General features: G+C 39.8%; 1 protein-coding gene and 1 pseudogene across 5 annotated transcripts in view; both read left to right on the forward strand.

Moving 5' to 3' along the window:
- The window catches only part of LOC119505353 (zinc finger protein 782-like), a 96,420-nt gene extending 79,075 nt beyond the window's left edge, over positions 1-17,345 (forward strand). Inside the window, exons 4-6 of one of the 5 annotated variants that reach the window (XR_005210719.1) lie at positions 13,572-13,794; positions 14,458-14,712; positions 16,176-17,345. Coding sequence is in view for 2 of the 5 variants with exons in the window: in XM_037798062.1 (XP_037653990.1) it covers positions 13,572-13,717 (146 nt within the window). In the remaining 3 variants the exon portion in view is untranslated. Of the gene's footprint in view, positions 1-1,402; positions 4,217-13,571; positions 14,034-14,457; positions 14,713-16,175 lie in introns of those variants that run through there. The other 4 variants (XR_005210720.1, XR_005210726.1, XM_037798065.1 and 1 more) reach the window with 4 other exon arrangements.
- Positions 7,118-7,912, forward strand: LOC119505356 (annotated as a pseudogene).
- Positions 17,346-18,131: the final 786 nt, after the last annotated feature.

The following is an 18,131-nucleotide window of genomic DNA, read 5'->3' on the forward strand; positions in this document are numbered from 1 at the left end:
CCACCAGCACCAGCACTCCCTATCCCCCTGCTCTGTTTTATTTTTCCCCATAGCACCATCTGAGTTGCCATATTTTTTACTTATTTATTTCTGTTTCCACCCAATCAAATGTAAGATCCATGAGAGCAGAAATTTTTGCCTGCTTTGTTCACTGTTGTATCCCAGGAGTTAGAATAATACCTGGCCCACAAAAGATGATTCAGTACTTATTTGTTGATTGAATGAATAGTTGCATAAGAGCTGAAAAGATTAGGATATTGTACGAGTTTGTATATGTTGTGTCCCCCAGAAAAAGCCATGCTCTTTAATGCAGTCTTGTCGGGGCAGATGTATTTAGTGATGATTAGGTTGGAACCTATTGATTGAATGTTTCCATAGAGATGTGACTCAATCAACTGTGGGCAAGACATTTAATTGGATTATTTCCATGGCGATATGGACCCCGCCCATTCAGGATGGGTCTTGATTTAATTACTGGAGTCCTATAAAAGAGCTAACAAACAGAAGGACGTCAGAGCAGCTGAGAGTGACATTTTGGAGAACAACTGAGAGAAACATTTTGAAGACAGCCATTGAAAATAGACTTTTGCTAGTCCAGAGATTGCCTGGGAGAAACTAAGAGAATACTCCTAGAGGCCAAGAGAGAAACATCCAGGGAGAAAGCCGTTTTGAAACCAGAACTTTGGAGCAGACACCAGCCACATGCCTTCCCAGCTAACAGAGATTTTCTGGACACCATTAGCCATCCTCCAGTGAAGGTACCCGATTGCTGATGTGTTACCTTGGACACTTAATGGCCTTAGGACAGTAACTTTGTAACCAGATAACTCCCGTTTATAAAAGCCAGTCCATTTCTGGTATTTTGCATAATGGCAGCATTAGCAAACCGGAACAGATATAATGTCTGGTTTTATGCTGGTACACATATAAGGTGTTTTATAATAAAAATAAATTACAATGCCCTATCACTCCAGCCTTATGGAGTGCCTAATATTTTCCTTTAAAGTAAGTTCTTAAATTACTTAAGGTTCAAGAAAGTCTCAGATTTGTCTAACATTTATTATGTATGTGGTGCCAAGTACTGTGCCAGGCAGGCACCTTTACATGTATTACTTCATGTAAGTAAAGGATTAAAATCCTTGCCAAATAAACTGTTAAAGAGCAGATAAAAAAAGTCAAAGCAGAGGAAAGAGTGGCCTGCCCAGTTTACCAGGTAGTAAGTTATACCTGAGTTCTCCAACCTAGGTGTTCTAACTCCAAGGCTTGGGAAGTATGGAAGGAAAGGGCTACCTCTATGGGCTCCATCCCTCAGCCTCTGCCTCCATAGGGGTGCTTTCCTGAGAGAACCATAGGGGTAAAGTTTTGCTACATAGGTTCTGGGAATCTCTCTCCCTCTTCCTAGATGGTGGTGGCTTGAGAAACACTAAGCTGAACATCATCACCAAAGGAAGGTGTACACTGGACTTGGTGGAGTGACAGAAAGAGCCTGACCTCTGAAAACTTAACATACTGGGTCCCGATTCCATCATTACAACTGTGCAGTCTTGGCCATTTTGCTTATACTTTCAGAACTTTAGTTATTTTCTCTCTGAATTTGAGATAATGTCTGTTTCTTAAGTTTGTTTTGAAAACAGTAAAAAACTTATATTTATAAAAATTGCTTGGGAAATAGCTGTCCTATAAATATTCATTTTCCTCCTCTCTCCTTCCCCCATTCAAAAGTTGCCAAGCCGGCTAGTTTTGTATTTACCTTGGCTGCAATTCAGCAAGTCACTTTCCATCTTTGTGATTGTTTTCCTTGCACCACTCTGAAGTCAGCTGGTCAACCGTGTGTTTGTGGAGAGCCTTTTTTGAGCGCCTGGAGGTCAGGGATGCTAGAAAATCTCATGATACAGTCCAGCCCTCAAAGTGTGTATAGTCTAAATCATGAAACACATTCAGACTCTACAAATCTGTGAATGATCAGAGGCTATGAGATGGGAGAGATTACAGGAGTGGTCATAGGTCATGAAAGGGGAGCAGGATGTCATCACAGGTGGGCTCAGAGCTTCAACCTGACAGATGAGATTTGAACAAATGGGCAGGGTCAGGAAAGGCATCTAGGCAGAGAGTGACAGGAGCAAAGGTCCAGATGGGATGGGGACAGGAGCAAATTTGTGGGGACAGCAAATAGGTTATGATAAAAGTTATGCAAAATCAAATTGGGTAAGAGTTTTGGGAAAACACCAAAAGAAGACAAACTTCTACTAAAATATTTGAATTTCCCTATAAGTACATTTTCCTGTGATAATCAAAAATTTAAGATAAGAATAAGAGGCAAAAGGACAAAAAAATTAAAAAACAAAAATAATAAAAAGAATAAGATATTAGACGTCCTTCTGATTTGTTTTATACTTACACTGATGAGGGCAATATTTCCTTGTAGATTTCCTTTGACAATTGTTGATAACATTGTCTGTGGAAATGATTTTACCTAAAACCTCTTTTCAGAGAGGTGTGATTTTGAAGAGACTGTCATGATTACCCCCCTCCACTCACTGTGATCAGCCTGCAATCTGTCCTAAGGGAAGGATGAATTGGTGTGAATACCCTTTGCCCAAATCCTTCCAACTGCACTGACGTTTCAGGAGAGGAAATACAGGAGGAGGGAGGAAAGAACAGGGAGTAAGCAAACAGATATGGGAGAAAGGGAAATGAAAATTATTTTATACAGGATTGTATGAATGAGAGGAAGAAATTGAAGTAGAGAAAGTGGCAAGCATTCATTTAATAAATAAAATGTGACTATTTTTATATGAATAGCAAAGCCAATAAATACACACAATTGAGCGCTGGTTCTTCTGCCACCCAGTGCTTTAGCAGCAAATGTGCATCCAGTGATTCTTGCTGTCTAAGGAATATGGAGTTGCCTTTTTTCCAGATTACAAGCTAAAGGGCTGACTGTAGAGAAAATTTCCAAGTAAATAGAGATTTTTTTTCAAGACTCCCCATCACTCTTTATTTTTAAATTCTCCCCTTAATCCTGCTACCCAACCTCCATACTCTTTAGTGCACTAACCAACCACTTTTTAGAACCCACTCAAGTTGTTGCCTTAGGTGACACAGTTTAAATTTATGCTTTAGGAATTTGGGGAAGATGGCAGTGGTGGTGGCATAGTTTTTTAATCTCCTTAAATATCTATAAATCTGAACAGAGCAACTAGATAGCAAAACCAACAGCCAGTAGGCAACATTCATAATAAAACACAGTGATAGGATATCCCCACAAAGTCCAAAATAACTAGTTGGGAGTGCAGAGAGACAAACCAACAGCTGTAATTATTAGCTCCTGTGCAGGAGGAAGCAGAGTGGTATAATATGGCTTCTGATGGACCTGAGAGCAAAAAGAGAAAACCCCGAAGTGTCACAATGTGTTCACTGACAGGCCTATTTGAGTGTGAAACTGAGTCTCAGAGGTAAGGTGTCCAGTGCAATAGTATAAGGGAGCCATGGGGAGGTATGAAGAGGTTGGAGGAACTGATCCCTCAAGCATTCCCAAACCTACCAGGACAGGGCACCACACTGAGAGGAAACTCCTGGGAGTGGAATCCAAATTGAGCAGAATAGGGACAACAGAAATGAAGGAAAGAGAAGGTCCAAAACAAAGTGGAGGAGGGGATCTGAGTCAGGAGATCCCACAGTGGGAAACATCATTATTTTAACACTGCACAAAAACAACAGGAGACAGAGTTCTGTAAAGTAATAGAAACGCCTCCTTTCCAAATGTTCATAAAAACTAATTTCACATTAAAATAAACAAAAGAAAACTATTGAGGCCAATCCTATGTAGAGTTATTTTTAAAAACAGATTGAGGAACAGAATAACATCTCTGTAGACAATGAAAGCACACTGGAAAGACATGCCTATGAAACTGATAAAAATTGTAACCCCCTACTTACAAAACAAGATTAAATCTTTAATAAAATAACAGGACATAAAACAGGACATAGAACAACAAAAATAAGAATTAGAAAAATTCAGAAATGATCTAACAGACTCACAAAAGAATTATAAAAAACCATTACACATATGAAGTACAAATGAGAATGAACTGAACAATGAATTAACCCAAAACATAATTATTTAAGAATGGTGCAGTCACTATGGGAAACTGTAAAAAAAACACCAAAAAAAAAAAAAAAAAAACCTGAAAAATTTTTGGTTGTTCCTCAAAAATTTAAGCATACAATTATCATCTATGATCTGGCAATCCCACTTATAGATATATACCCAAAAGAATGCTCATGAAGACATCATGTTAAGTGAAATAAACCAAACACAAAAGGGAAAATATTGTATGATCTTACTGACATGATTGAATTAGAGTAAACAAATCCATACAGCCAGAAACTAGAATACAAGTTATCAGGGGCCAGGGTGAGGTTAGAGAATGGGGAGTTTATGCTTAATTGGTACAAAATTTCTGTTTGGGGTGATGGAAAAGTTTTGGTAATAGATGATGGTGATGGAGACAAAACATTGTAAATGTTTGAAAAGGGATATAAAGGGAAATTTTAGCTTATATATATGTTAGTAAAATAAAGTTTAAAAAAAAACCATAGGACTGCACAACACAGAGAGTCAACCCTAATGTAAATTACGGACTATAGTTAATAGTATAAATATAATAATAATATTGTTTCAACTGTAAAAAAGTTACCACACTAATAAAAATTGTTAATAATAGGAAGTACTGTGTGTGTGTGTGTGTGTGTGTGTGTATGGGGGAAAGGGAGTATATGGAAACTATTTTCTGCATGACTTTTCTGTAAAACTGCAACTTCTCTAATGAAAAATTACAAGACAAAAAACATAGTATATGCAAATTATTAAATGTGTGCATATATATATAACCATATATATATTCACACAAAAACTTGAACATGAATGTTCATGGAAACATTATTCACAATGGCCATAACGTGGAAACAACTCAAATGTCCATCAACTGATGCATGGATAAACAAAATGTGGTATATCCATACAATGGATGAAGTTGTGATTCATGCTACAACATGGGTGAAACGCTGAAAGCATCATGCTAAGTGAAATAATCCAGACACAAAAGGCCACATATTGCTTGATTTCATGTTGAGAATAGGCAAATCCATACACACAGAAAACAGATTAGTGGTTGCCAGTTTTTAGGGGGAGGGGAATAGAGAGTGGTTACTTGATGGTACGGGCGTTTCTTTTGGGGGTGATGAGAATATTCTGGAATTAGCAGTAATGGTTGCACAGCACTGTAAAGGTACTAAAAGCCACTGATTTGTACACTTTAGGATGGTTAAAATGGTGAATTTTAGGTGGATTTTACCTCAAAAAAAAAAAAGGAAAGAACCCAGTGAGATACTACTTCACATCCATATGGACATAATAAAAAAGACAGACAATAATAAGTTTTAGCAGAACGTGAAGAAATTGGAACCCTTATCCATTGCTGGTAGGAATATTAAATGGTGCAGCTGCTTTGGAAAACAGTGCCAATGCTCAAAAAGTTAAACATAGAGTTATTATATGATCCAGCAATTCCACCCTGAGGCTAATTGAAAACAGGTGTTCAGACAAAAACTTGTACAAGAATGTTCATAGCAGCATTATTCACAACAGCCAAAAAGTGTAAACAATTCAAATGTCCAACTGATGAATAGATAAGTAAAATATGATATATTCGTGCAATGAATATTGTTCAGCAATAGAAAGAATGAAGTACTGCTACATACCACAACATGGATGAACCTCACAAGCCGTACACAAGTGAAAGAAGCCAGTCACAGAAGGTCACATACTCTATGATCCCAGTGATATGAAATGTAAGCAAATCTATAGAGACATAAAGTAGATTAGCGGTTGCCTGGGGCTGGAGAGAAGGAGGAGGAAATGAAGAGTGAATGCTAATGGGTTCAAGGTTTCTTTTTTGGGTTGATGAAAAGGATCTAAGATTAGATTATGATGACAGTTGTACAACTCCATAAAAATACTAAAAACCATTTAAGTGTGCAATTTAAACAGGTGAACTTTATAGTATGAAGTCTATTTCAATACAGCTGTTACAAAATCAACACAGTCAAAAAATTAAAGAATTTCAGAAATAACTTATACATCCTATTTATCCATACTTGAAGGCTTTATTCTCAGCAGTTGAATCTGTTGGACTTGTCAGAAGATATTTGGTGGCAGGAGGCCTTTCTTGGCAACACAAACAGCTCCATATTGGCATCTCTGCTCAACTCACGTGGAAGACTGTGTGTGTGTGTTTGTATGTGTTTTTGGATGTATGTTCTTTGGTACTCATTTCAACCATGGAGACGTGAAGAGCATTCTGCTTGATTATACGATCAAATAGTAGTAGGTCATTCTTAAATAATAACAGTGTGGAAATGACACTTCCTTGATCATAGTATCTAAGTTGCTAAGTCACTGTACTGTACTAGTCTGGATCTGATAAGAAGATAGAAACCACATAGTGAATTAAATAGGGAAAGTTCAACATAAAGAATTATTAAACTCATGATTAAAGAGTGATGTTCTAGTTTGCTAATGCTGCCATTTGCAAAACACCAGAGACGGATTGGCCTTTTTATAAAGGGGGTTATTTGTTTACAAAGTTACAGTCTTAAGGCCATGAAGTGTCCAAGTTAACGAGTCAACAGTCAGGTACCTTCACTGGAGGATGGCCAACGGCATCCAGAAAACCTCTGTTAGCTGGGAAGGCACATGCCTGGAATCTGCTCCAGAGTTCTGGTTTCAAAGTGGCTTTCTCCCAGGACGTTCCCTCTAGGCTGCAGCTCCTAAAAAATGTCACTCTTAGTTGCTCTTGGGGCATTTGTCCTCTCTTAGCTTCTCCGGAGCAAAAGTCTGCTTTCAAGGGCCATCTCCAAAATGTCTCTGTAAGCTGCAGCTCCTCTCCCAGCTCCTGTGAGTTCTTCAGAGTGTCCCTCTTGGCTGTAGCAAGCTCGCTCCTTCTGTCTGAGCTTATATAGGGCTCCAGTAAACTAATTAAGGCCCATGCTGAATGGGCGGGGCCACTCCTCCATGGAAATTATCCAACCGGAGTAATCACCACAGTTGGGTGGGGTGCACCTCCATGGAAACACCCAAAGAATTACAATCTAATCAACACGAATATGTCTGCCCACACAAGATTGCATCAAAGATAATGGCGTTTTGGGGGACATAATACATCCAAACCGGCACAAGTGACTACAAGTCAAGATGGAGGAGTATGTACAGGAGCCTGGTTCTTACCCCTGGTGAATGGTTGAGGACTGTGGTGGAGTCTTTACAATGGGTACCCTAGGTGGTGGTATCTTTCAAGCAATCAAAGGTTTTCACAATTCTTCAGTGCAAGTAAACCAAAGACTGTAAGGGAGTTTGACAGCTATTAAAACAAGGACTCCACAGTTGGGAGGTAGCTTTGTGGTTTGGGGAGGTCTGTTTTTCATTATGGACAGCAATATGGTTCAAGTCAGAGGGAAAGAAGATGCCTGGAACTCCATCAGAAGTGATGCTTTAAAAGGAGCTGTACTGGCAGCAAGAAATGGACCATTGGCCATGGTTGGGTCAGCCGTGACGGTGGGGTTTCTCCTAGCTTTAATTGAAGGAGCTGGTATCTTGTTGACAAGATTGGCCTCTGTGTAGGTTCCCAGTGGTCCTTGGTTTGCTGAAGACTCCTCCCAGTTGCTCTCAACTCAGTTACCATCCTCACTTTTTGGAGACAATGGACAATAGCAATAGGACTGGTGTCCCAGAGTTTCTTTAACAGAAAGAGCTTTGTTCAAGGATTTCAGAAGACAAGTTATAGTCTGTTTTTAAAACCATAGGTGCGATTGGCAGGTGATCTCACTGCCCTCCCCGCTACGTGGGACCTGATTCCCAGGGGTGTAAATCTTCTGCAATGCGGGATGTGACTCCTGGGAATGAGTCTGGACACAGCATCGTGGGATTGAGAATATCTTCTTGACCAAAAGGGAGATGCCAAATGAAACGAAACAAAGTTTCAGTGGCTGAGAGATTTCAGATGGAGTCAAGCGGTCACTCTGGTCACACTTTTTAGGTTTTAATGCATTGGATTAGCTAGAAGTAAATACCTGAAACTACCAAACTCCAACCCAGTAGTCTTGACTCTTGAAGACGATTGTACAACAATGTAGATTACAAGGGGTGACAGTGTGATTGTGAAAACCTTGTGAAGCGCACTCCCTTTATCCAGTGTATGGATGGATGAGTAGATAAATGGGGACAGAAATTAAATGAAAAATAGGGTGGGATGGGGGAGTGGGATGATTTGGGTGTTCTTTTTTCTTTTTATTTTTTTATTCTTATTCTGATTCTTTCTGGTATGAGGAAAATGTTCAAAAATAGATTGGGGTGATTTATGCACAACTATAAGATGGTACTGTGAACAGTTGATTGTACCCCATGGATGAGTGCATGGTATGTGAATTTATCTTAATAAAACTGAATAAAAAAAAACATAGGTGGGATAATTATGGCCAAATAGGCTATGAACAGACAATTAGCACTTTTTTTCCTATTTAAAGGAACATGGAGGAGGGGGGTAAAAGCTAATACATTTATTTATTCACGCTTGGATTCTACTTGGGATCAAAATAAAGGTCTAATATCATAAAAAGAAAATCTAATAAGGGCTTAGAAGATGGAGAACCAATGTGCCAATAACTGTGAGATATGACTATCCTTTCCTTGGGGACCTCTCTGCCTGGTTTTGTGTTCTGTTATTCAAACAATAAAAAACTCTTGGAACTTGCTCTTTCTTTTAAGATAAGTTGTAGAGTTTTACTGCTTCATCCTCGAGGATTACAAATAATACAAAGTCCATTTAAAACTGCATGTTTTATAGTTAGTACCTGTGGTAGTTTGGAGCTGTTATGTACCCCAGAAAAGACCATGTTTTTTCAATCCATCCCTGTGGTTGGGACCTTTTGGTTAGGTTCTTTCAACTGAGATGTGACCCACCTCATTGAAGGTGGGTCTTAATCCTCTTACTGGGGTCCTTTATGAGAGGATAAGAGAGACAGAAACATCCACAGAAGCCAAAAGAGCCACTGAAGCCAGAACCTGAAAGCAAGGAAACCCAAGAGAGAAGGATCAGCAGACACTGGCCATGTGCCTTCTCATGTGACAGGGGAACCCGGATGCCATTGGCCTTTCTTCAGAGAAGGTATCGTCCTGTTGATGCCTTAATTGGGACATTTCCATGGCCTTAAAACTGTAAATTCATAAACTAATAGATCTCCATTATAAAAGTCAGTCCATTTCTGGTATATTGCTTTCTAGCAGCTTAAGCAAACTGAAACAGTAACTCATTTCACTCGAAGTGAATTATGGTGGGGAAAGAATTAGGCAGTCCACATGGTCATTCCAGAGTAAAATATGTTATTGATCCAAGGATATGGTAAAATATTTACCCTTTACTTTGAAAGTAAAATATGCTATGTTTTGGTTTTGAGTATGTTGACCTCAAAGCTCTTACCTCTCAGGCTACTGTGCCTTGGTTTCTGATCATCAGAAACCTCCCCAGAAACAACTTGCTTCCACCATACCCGATTCTATATGAGAAGAATCCATAAAGGTTACAGTTGTCATTGGAAAAGTTTGGTATTTACTGTGTGCTTGAAAATAAAATGTTTGCTGTTTTTAATTTTAAGAAAAAAAAAGAGTGATTACAAAATAAATAGAAGGAAACATGTTATGGTATGCTAGCGCTGAGGGAGAGTATCCAAGGAAGACAAACTTGGAAGAGGACTCCTCCAAATCTGGAGTTCAGGCCTCATTGAAGAAGGCATAGTCTGCTGGATAGCAGAGGCTGGGGCTGGTCTGCAGGCAGTGGACGGGGAGCAGCCCCCAGTGTGCAGGAATTGGGCTACTGGGGCAGACCGGAGGCCTTCCAGGCTTTGTTTCCATGTCAGGCAGGCTCCAAGAAGGTTATTGCTAGACCAGGCCGTGGATGCAAAGCTGCCAAGGGACCGTGCATCCTGCGCACGTGGCTGGGGAACAGCTCCACCCAGTGTCCTCACACCTTGTTGAGCCTGGGTGCATCGGCTAGAGAGAGCAGGAGAGCCCCTTCCTTCTGCAGTGTCCCTGCAGCACCTTCTACTGAAAATGCTTAACAAGGTGCTCACTGTAAGCGTGAAAGGAATTCTTCCCGTTATCACAGAGCATATATTAAAGGATTAATTTGGAGCTGAGAGGCAATACATTGAAAATTGGCACAGGGAATTTTCTCTCTCAGAATCTCTAATGTAGTCATTCGTGTGCTGCTCCTCCCTGGACAGCTCCTTCGAATTTCTGCACTGGTTCGAGGCTGCTATCCCTCTCACAAAGTTACTTTTTAAATGATGTTTGTGAAAGAGACTGAAACCCTCCGGTACTTCAGGTACTTTAAAGAACATCCCGTACTTGCCCACTAGAATAGCTCCTCCCACTCCGGGAATGCCCAGAAAAAAATGACAGAGCTAATCTAAAAAGCAGCCCAAACCAGTTTGCTGTGCAGGCGCTGCAAGAAGGACCCTGAACTTAATGTGACCCTGGAACATAAAATACCCTGCAAACGGAATCCAAGTGAGCAGGAACAACAGGAGAAAGGAACACCGGATCCAAAAAAAAAGTGAGAAGTCTGTCCCATTACTGGTTCCGGCAGCGCCCCAGGCCCCAGCTATCCCAACAAAGGATCAATTGGCAGAGGAAGCCAGTTCTCAGTCTCTAATTTGAATGTTTAGGAGCCAATGGCAGGGTTAACCTGCAGTTAATTTAGATACTTACTAGCCAATCACTATACCTTAATTTCCCAAACATTCCTGTTTCCACCTCCTTTGTTTGATTTTAACAAAAACCCATGCTTCTCTAGTTCGGGGAGGCGGATTTTGTCCCCTAACTTCCTCCAGCTTTATAAAACTCTTCTTTCCCTGAAGCCTTGGTGTCTTTTATTGGCTCAGAGCGCACCGGGCGAGGACTCACTTGGCCAGGGTCCGCTTCATTTGAGTTTATTGCTCTGCTAAAGTAACAATGACTAAATCATATGGCCCTTTGTGTTTGGAGATACAAAGTTTAACATTGTACTCGCTGCAAAAGAGAAATGCTCCATTAACCACCAAGCAGGTTATGAAGGTTGGTTTTGCAGCCGAGAGACATTCATTGATAACTAGCATGACTACACAGAGACTGATGGTCCTGTTTGAGGATTTTTGATCAATTGAGTTCATCTCTAATTGCTTAATTTGTTTTTTATTTTATATATTTTTGTCATTGATATCTTTAGAAAATCGATTACTGCTTCCTTTGTGATGGTCATTTTGGGTTAGTCCCCAGTATCCACTCCATTCAAATAATCAGTTTAAACTAATTATGGATATTTAATCCCTTTGGCTAGGGGATTTGGGGAAGAAGAGATTCTAGGTCTCTTCACTGGACCTCGACTTGGAAATGTTGCTCTGTTGCTGCTGGGAGCCATCTTAGGACTGTGTGGGAGCTCACCTTAAAGGCAATGTCAGCAAGAAAGAGGGTGGGGCCAGAGAATAGCTCGGGAAGGAAGCCCTAATAATACCACACCTGAAACCTGCCCTGTCTCTGGATTTCCTGTTATGTGAGATGATAAATATCCTTATGACATAAGACAGTTTGAGTCAAGGTTTCCTGTTACTTCATACCCAAAGCATTGTAAATGACACAAGTTTTCCCTCTACCTTATTCATAGTTCTGCTATATTATTTGCTCTTCATCATCATCATTTATTTTGAGCTTATCTCTCCAACTAAACTATAAGCTTAAGCTTCTTGCCTTGGGTTTGTCCTAGTTATCTTAGTCTTTCTAGTTTCTAATGCACAAGGAAGGTCCTCAGTAAATATTCTTGACTGTGTGAGTGGTTCTCCCTGTTGCATCTTGAGTACAGGGATTAGCAAACCTATTTGAAACACAGTTCATATCTTTAGGAAGCATAAAGCTATAGGAAACTACAGTACACTGCAACTAATACTTGGAAAATGAATACATTTTGGAATACCCAGAATGAAATATGCAACCCCAAACCAAGACCCAGTCTATATTGATCAGGTATGGGTCTACCCATATTTGCTTCCTGGTCAGCTGGATTCTAGAACACTTTTTAAAACTTTTCATTTTGAATTAATTTTAGATTTATAGAACAATCAATTGCAATATAGCACTGAGAGTCCCCCCATAAATTTCACCCACCTTTCTCCAATGTTAATATCTTACATAACCATGGTATGTTGCTCAAAACTAAGAAATTAACATTGGTACAATACAATTAAATAAACTGCAGACCTTGTTTGAACTCCCCCACTTTCTCCACAAATGTCCTTTTCTTGTTCCAGGATCCAATCCAGGATCCCAACTTGCTTAATGGTTATCACTCCTAATCTCCGATCTGTGATGGTTTCTTAGTGTTTCTTGTATGACCTTGACCCTTTTGAAGAAATGGGTCAGATATTTTGTAGAACATCCCTCAATTTTTGTTTGCCTAAAGTTGTATAATCCCTTTTTCTCCTCCTCCTTTTCCTCCTGCTCCCTTCTCCTTTTTGATCTCTAAAGTGTTCTAGAAATGCTTTTGTAGTAATGATAATGTCTTGTAAATGTAGGGCACTTTATGGTGCACACTGCATTCCTTTGGCGATTCTCACCACCACCTGGAGAAGTGCCTCAGAGAGTGTTTCTCCCCATGACTCCTGGACCAGAACTGGACCAGGCCTGAGGGCAGCTGAGCTCTAGTTTTGTCTTTGCTGTGTAACTACCCTGTGACCTTGAACTTGTGAATTAACCTCACAGGGTCAGATTCCTTTACTTCCAGAACAGACTGATTTCTAAAGTCCCTATTAGTTCTAAAATTCTCGATTATCTGTGTATTTTATTTTCCCTGCTAATATTGCATTATACTGACACTAAGCATTAGTAGCCAATAATAAAACCCAAATTTTGCCTTTCAGAGACAGATTTTTACTTTACTTTCCTCTTACCCAGGAGTACATAGTTAGACAAGGAAAGCAAAAACCCTTGACCCTTGCCTTTCTCTGGGCAAAGCTCTATCCAAAAAGCTGATCAGGTATATTTTGCACCAGGTTATCCCCTCGGCTTGTTACTTCTTGATAAATTAACCTCTTGGGGAGCTCCATTTCTTTTTTCAGGAAAACAAAGGTTCATTAGTGACAGCACCAGAGATGAATAAACCAGTGAGGCACTATTTTCAGATGGGGGTACCACCACAGAACTCAGCCAGGTTTGTGGGTAATATTGGCATGCCAGAGACATAGTGGGGGAGAGGAAAGAAAAAATGAAAGGGAGGAGGACAAGAAGAGGAAAAAGTGCAAAAGGAACACATAAAGGCAGGCAAAAATAAGTTCATTTATTTACAAATATTTATGGAGCACATAGAGAAATGAACAACGAGATGGATGTGGACCTTGTTATCAGGAAGCTATAGTCTCCTTACAGAAACAGGCAAGGAACAAATAATTATTTAATCATAATTGTAACAAATAAATAATTTGTGCAGAACACCAAATTACCAGAAGTCAAGAGGTTGGAACTCTCAGACTAAGGGCCGGAATATTCCATGAACCAGTAACATACTCGCTTGCCCTGGGTCTGTCTGGGGACGAGGACTCCCAGACCCGGAACAGCGTCTGCTGCTGGTGGTGAACTCGGGGAAGGTATAAGAAGAACCAGCCCTGCTCCCAAGTCCATCCCTCCAGGTCTCAGACAGGAGTGGCTAAGAGGTAAAGAGAACCAGTCTGGTTGCTCCCAAATTCAACTGAGGGGCTTTGGGAAGCTTTGACCAGCTGTGGGGAGGCCAGCATCAAAAAACTGATGTGTAAATACAAGAAAGTTCTCACATGAACTAGAACAAATGTATGTCACTATTACAAGGTGTTAATAATGGGATGGTATATGGGAAAAAATACAATTAATGCAAACTGAGGTCTATAGTTAACATTGCAGTATTTTTCATTAATTGTAAAAAAAGGCACTGTACCAAAGCTAAATATCAATAATAGGGGAATATAATGCATACAGAATTTTTTCCTTCAGAAGAAATGAGAATGTTCTTATATTAACTGTAGTTGTGAACGCATAACTATGTGATTATACCAAGAGCCACTGATTGTACACTTAGGCTGTATTGTATGGTGTGTGAATAAAACTGTTAAAAAAAATAACAGTGGGGGGGGTAGGGGAAGTGGTTGTTTGGGGTTTTCTTTTGTCTTTTTATTTCTTTTTTTTTTTTTTTGGAGTAATGAAAATATTCTAAAACTGTGGTGATGAAAGTACAACTATGTGATGACACTGTGAGCCATTGATTGTATACTTTGGATGGATTATATGATATGTGAATATAGCTTAATAAAATTAAAACAAAACAAAACTGTTGTGCATTTCAGTGTTTGGAGTCAGTGGTTAACAACTGGACCAAAGAAATCTGGTCACCGACAGCTGGCGAGGCTCATTTCTGGAACAATCTGAATGGAAATAGAGCCGGCTGGTGTGAGGTCAGTGGACGTGGGTGGACTGGCCAGTTGGCAAGTTGGACGTGTCCTTTGGGCTCTGCCCCTCCTGTTGTAGCTGGTGAGAGGGAACAGTCCTCTGGGAGCACCGTGACCTTCCTGCCGCCATTCATACCTGGTCCACACTGGCTGGTGAGTGCTCCCACCACCACATTCCTCTGCGCTTTCCGTGTGTTTACTAATCAAACGATATTTATGGAGGCCTGCTATGTGCCAGGCCTTGTGCCAGGCGGTGAAGAGATTGCAGCCCTGCAAAAGGCAAGGGCCTCACCACCTGATTCACAAGTTTACGGCATGCTTAGCATCTCAGTAGTTTTTTCACAGCAGCCCCAAGCCAAAAGAAATGCCTATCAGTTCCCTTTATTAAACAGTTAGGTCCAAAGGAGTTGAGTATTTATGTCCTAACAACTAAATAGTTGTCTGAAGTTTTGATACCTATAAATTAAAAGAAAATATTTTATTTCATTCTTAAATAATCACAATTACTTACACAAAATATAATAGAAATTTAAAAAATTAAAATAAAAACACCAAAAAACATCCCATACCCCTCATCCCCACCCCCCCATTTATATTTTTTTGTCTTTTAATAGTTACTCATCTGTCCATACACTGGATCCAGGGAGTGTCACTCAAAAGGTTTTCACAAGCACACAATCACACAAAAAAGCTATATAGTTATATAATCATCAAGAATCAAGGCTATTGCATTACAGTTCAACAGTTTCAGGTATTTTCTTCTATCTATTCTAATACAATAGAAACTAAAAAGGAATATCTATATAATGCAGAAGAATAACCTCCAGAATGACCTCTTGACTCTATTTCAAATCTCTTAGCCACTGAAACTTAATTTTATTCCATTTTTTCCCCCTTTAGGTCAAGAAGGCTTTCTCAATCCCTCGATGCCATGGTCAGGCTCATCCCTGGGAGTCCTGTCCCACATTGCCATGGAGACTTATATCCCTGGGAGTCAGAGCCTACCTAGAGGGGAGGGTAGTGAGTTAACTTGCAGAGTTGGCTTAGAGATACAGGCCACAACTGAGCAAAAAATGAGGTTCTGTGGGGGTGACCCTTAGGCTAAGTTATAAGTAGGCTTAGCTTCACCATTGCAGAGCTAAGGTTCTTAAGGGTAAGCCTCTAGATCAAGGGCTTCACTCATTAAATTGGGAGCCCCTATTGCTGAAGAAAATAATAGGAATTCCGCAGGTGGGGAAGTTTAATAGTTCTACATTTTCCCCCAGTCTCTCAAGGGGACTTGGCAAATACATTTTTATTTTCTGCCCAAAATATTCTGAGATGAATTGGGTTATTACATTAGCCAGTACAGAATAACAAGATCTCATTTCCTATGCTAGGTTCTATGTAATTACATTGTTTAATTATATTAACTTACCAGACAGGTTAAATTAGATAGTGTGATACAGAAAATATAAATTTTGTACCAAATACATTTCTTTTCCTTTGGTCTCACACAGAAGTTGGAGTTTTAAAATACAGTCAATATCACCCTTTACCCTGCATTCTAATTTACCTTAGTCCTACCCAAGTCCATTTCATTCATATCTCTAATTACAGTCTGATCTCTTTTTCAGCTTCTTTGAGTTGCTGTGTGGAGTAATACTGACTCACAGAGCTGCTGAATTCTAACTCTAAGTCTCAGGAGTCACACAGACATCCAAATTTCCAGGGAATTACCAGGTTATACACAAAGAGCACAGCATCAGAATTTAGAAATAATAGTTATAACTCAGGAATGGATGTGACTGCTCTAAGAGCTTACAGTATAGGAACCTTTACAATAACACACTGTCTCTTGATTTAGAAATAGATCTACGCTTAAAGTTTTTCTAAACCCACTTCGGGACTTCGCAAACTGGAATCATTTAAAGGCATTCAGTAAACTAGAAGTCTTCAGTTGGCACACCATTGAAAGTCAGAGGATTCAGAATCAGCCTCTCCTACACTTTGTGGCTGAGTCACATCAGTCTCATCCTGGTGAGCAAAGCTTGGCCCCCGCCACTGGCTGCCCTGAGGGGCTTCAACAAGACATGCCATAGACAGGAGTGAATTTTCTGAACTCCAAATCCACATTGAAGGATGAGTGCACTTATGAAGACAAAGAACCTGAATGTTATCTGGTCCTGCCCTGGATGTCTTGGACACAAGGCCACCATTCGTGAGAAACCCCATTTCAAGACTAAAGCTGGTTGGGTTTCATGGAGGCTGCAGAAATTCCTCAATTCTCCTCCGCCCGCCCTCAGCGAAACTGAGGTGGAAGAGGAGTCCTGCTTAAAAGGCTACCTGGTGTGATGGTAGCACAACACTGAATGTAATTAATGGCACTGAATTATATTTGTGAATGTGGTTATAAGGGAAAATTTTAGGTCATATATATGTTACTACAATAAAAATTAAAAGAAAAAACACAGGACACTGTAACACAGTGAAACCTATTGTAAATGATGGGCTACAGTTAATGGTACAATTATAAAAATGTTCTTTCATGAATCTTAAGTGTGCCACATTAATTTAAGGTGTTAATAATAGAGTGGTATATGGGAACTGTTTTTAAAAAAAGGTAAATAAGGTATTTTTTTTTAAATAGACTACTTGGCAAAATACCTGATACATAGTGGGACTTCCTCTACAAAACTGATGTCCAGCCATCCAACCCCACAGACCCCCTTTCTGCCAATCTCCTCGCGCGTGCATTTGCGCACACTTGCACACACAGGACACATGGATGGGAACCTCACGTCAAGAGTCTGGTCAACAGCCTTAGCTAGAAAGGATCTGGAAGTGACATGAACTCTTGAAACACCCCAGTACAATTCTGAAATAGGTTTATAATTTCCGATTGTTAAAAATAGTGGAACTGAGGGCATTTTCTCGAGTGATGAAAATTTTCCATATTTTGATAGGGGTGTGAATGGCAGGGATGGACAATCAGCTAAAACTCATCTAAAAGTGGACAGATGTGTGATAAAGTAGAGTAAAACGTTAGTGCTGCTGTTGAGCAAAGCTCTGCCCTTGACACTGAAAAAGTATAACAGTGAACAACCGTAGATTAACTAACAACGTTAGTTTTACTCTAAATATAACAGTGAACAACCGTATAACAACTAACAACGTTAATTTTACTCTAGGTGGTGGATATACGGTTGTTCAGTGTTACATTTTTTCAGCTTTTCGGTATGTTTGAAGATTTCCATGATAAAATGTTAGAAAAATTAATCGAACTCTACGCTTTAGACCGGTACTTTACACTATATGTAAATGATATCTCTGAATAAATAAATAAATAAAAAGTATCAGAGCTGAGGAGAGAGTGGGTTAAAAACGGAATGAAAGGAAAAACAATAATCCTATTGAATGACAGATGTGATTGTCCTGGGTAGAATATATCTTTTAATTTGCTCTGTAACTGTGGGCCTCTTGAATAGATAGGTAAGAACTAACATCGATCCAGGAGACTTAGGAGTACAGGGCTGCTTTCTCTTTTCTCGCCCCAGACCCCTCTCTCCTCCCACCCTTAGTCCCCGAGTTTA

Source organism: Choloepus didactylus, chromosome 10, assembly GCF_015220235.1.
Source record: "Choloepus didactylus isolate mChoDid1 chromosome 10, mChoDid1.pri, whole genome shotgun sequence".
Classification (NCBI taxonomy): domain Eukaryota; kingdom Metazoa; phylum Chordata; class Mammalia; order Pilosa; family Megalonychidae; genus Choloepus; species Choloepus didactylus.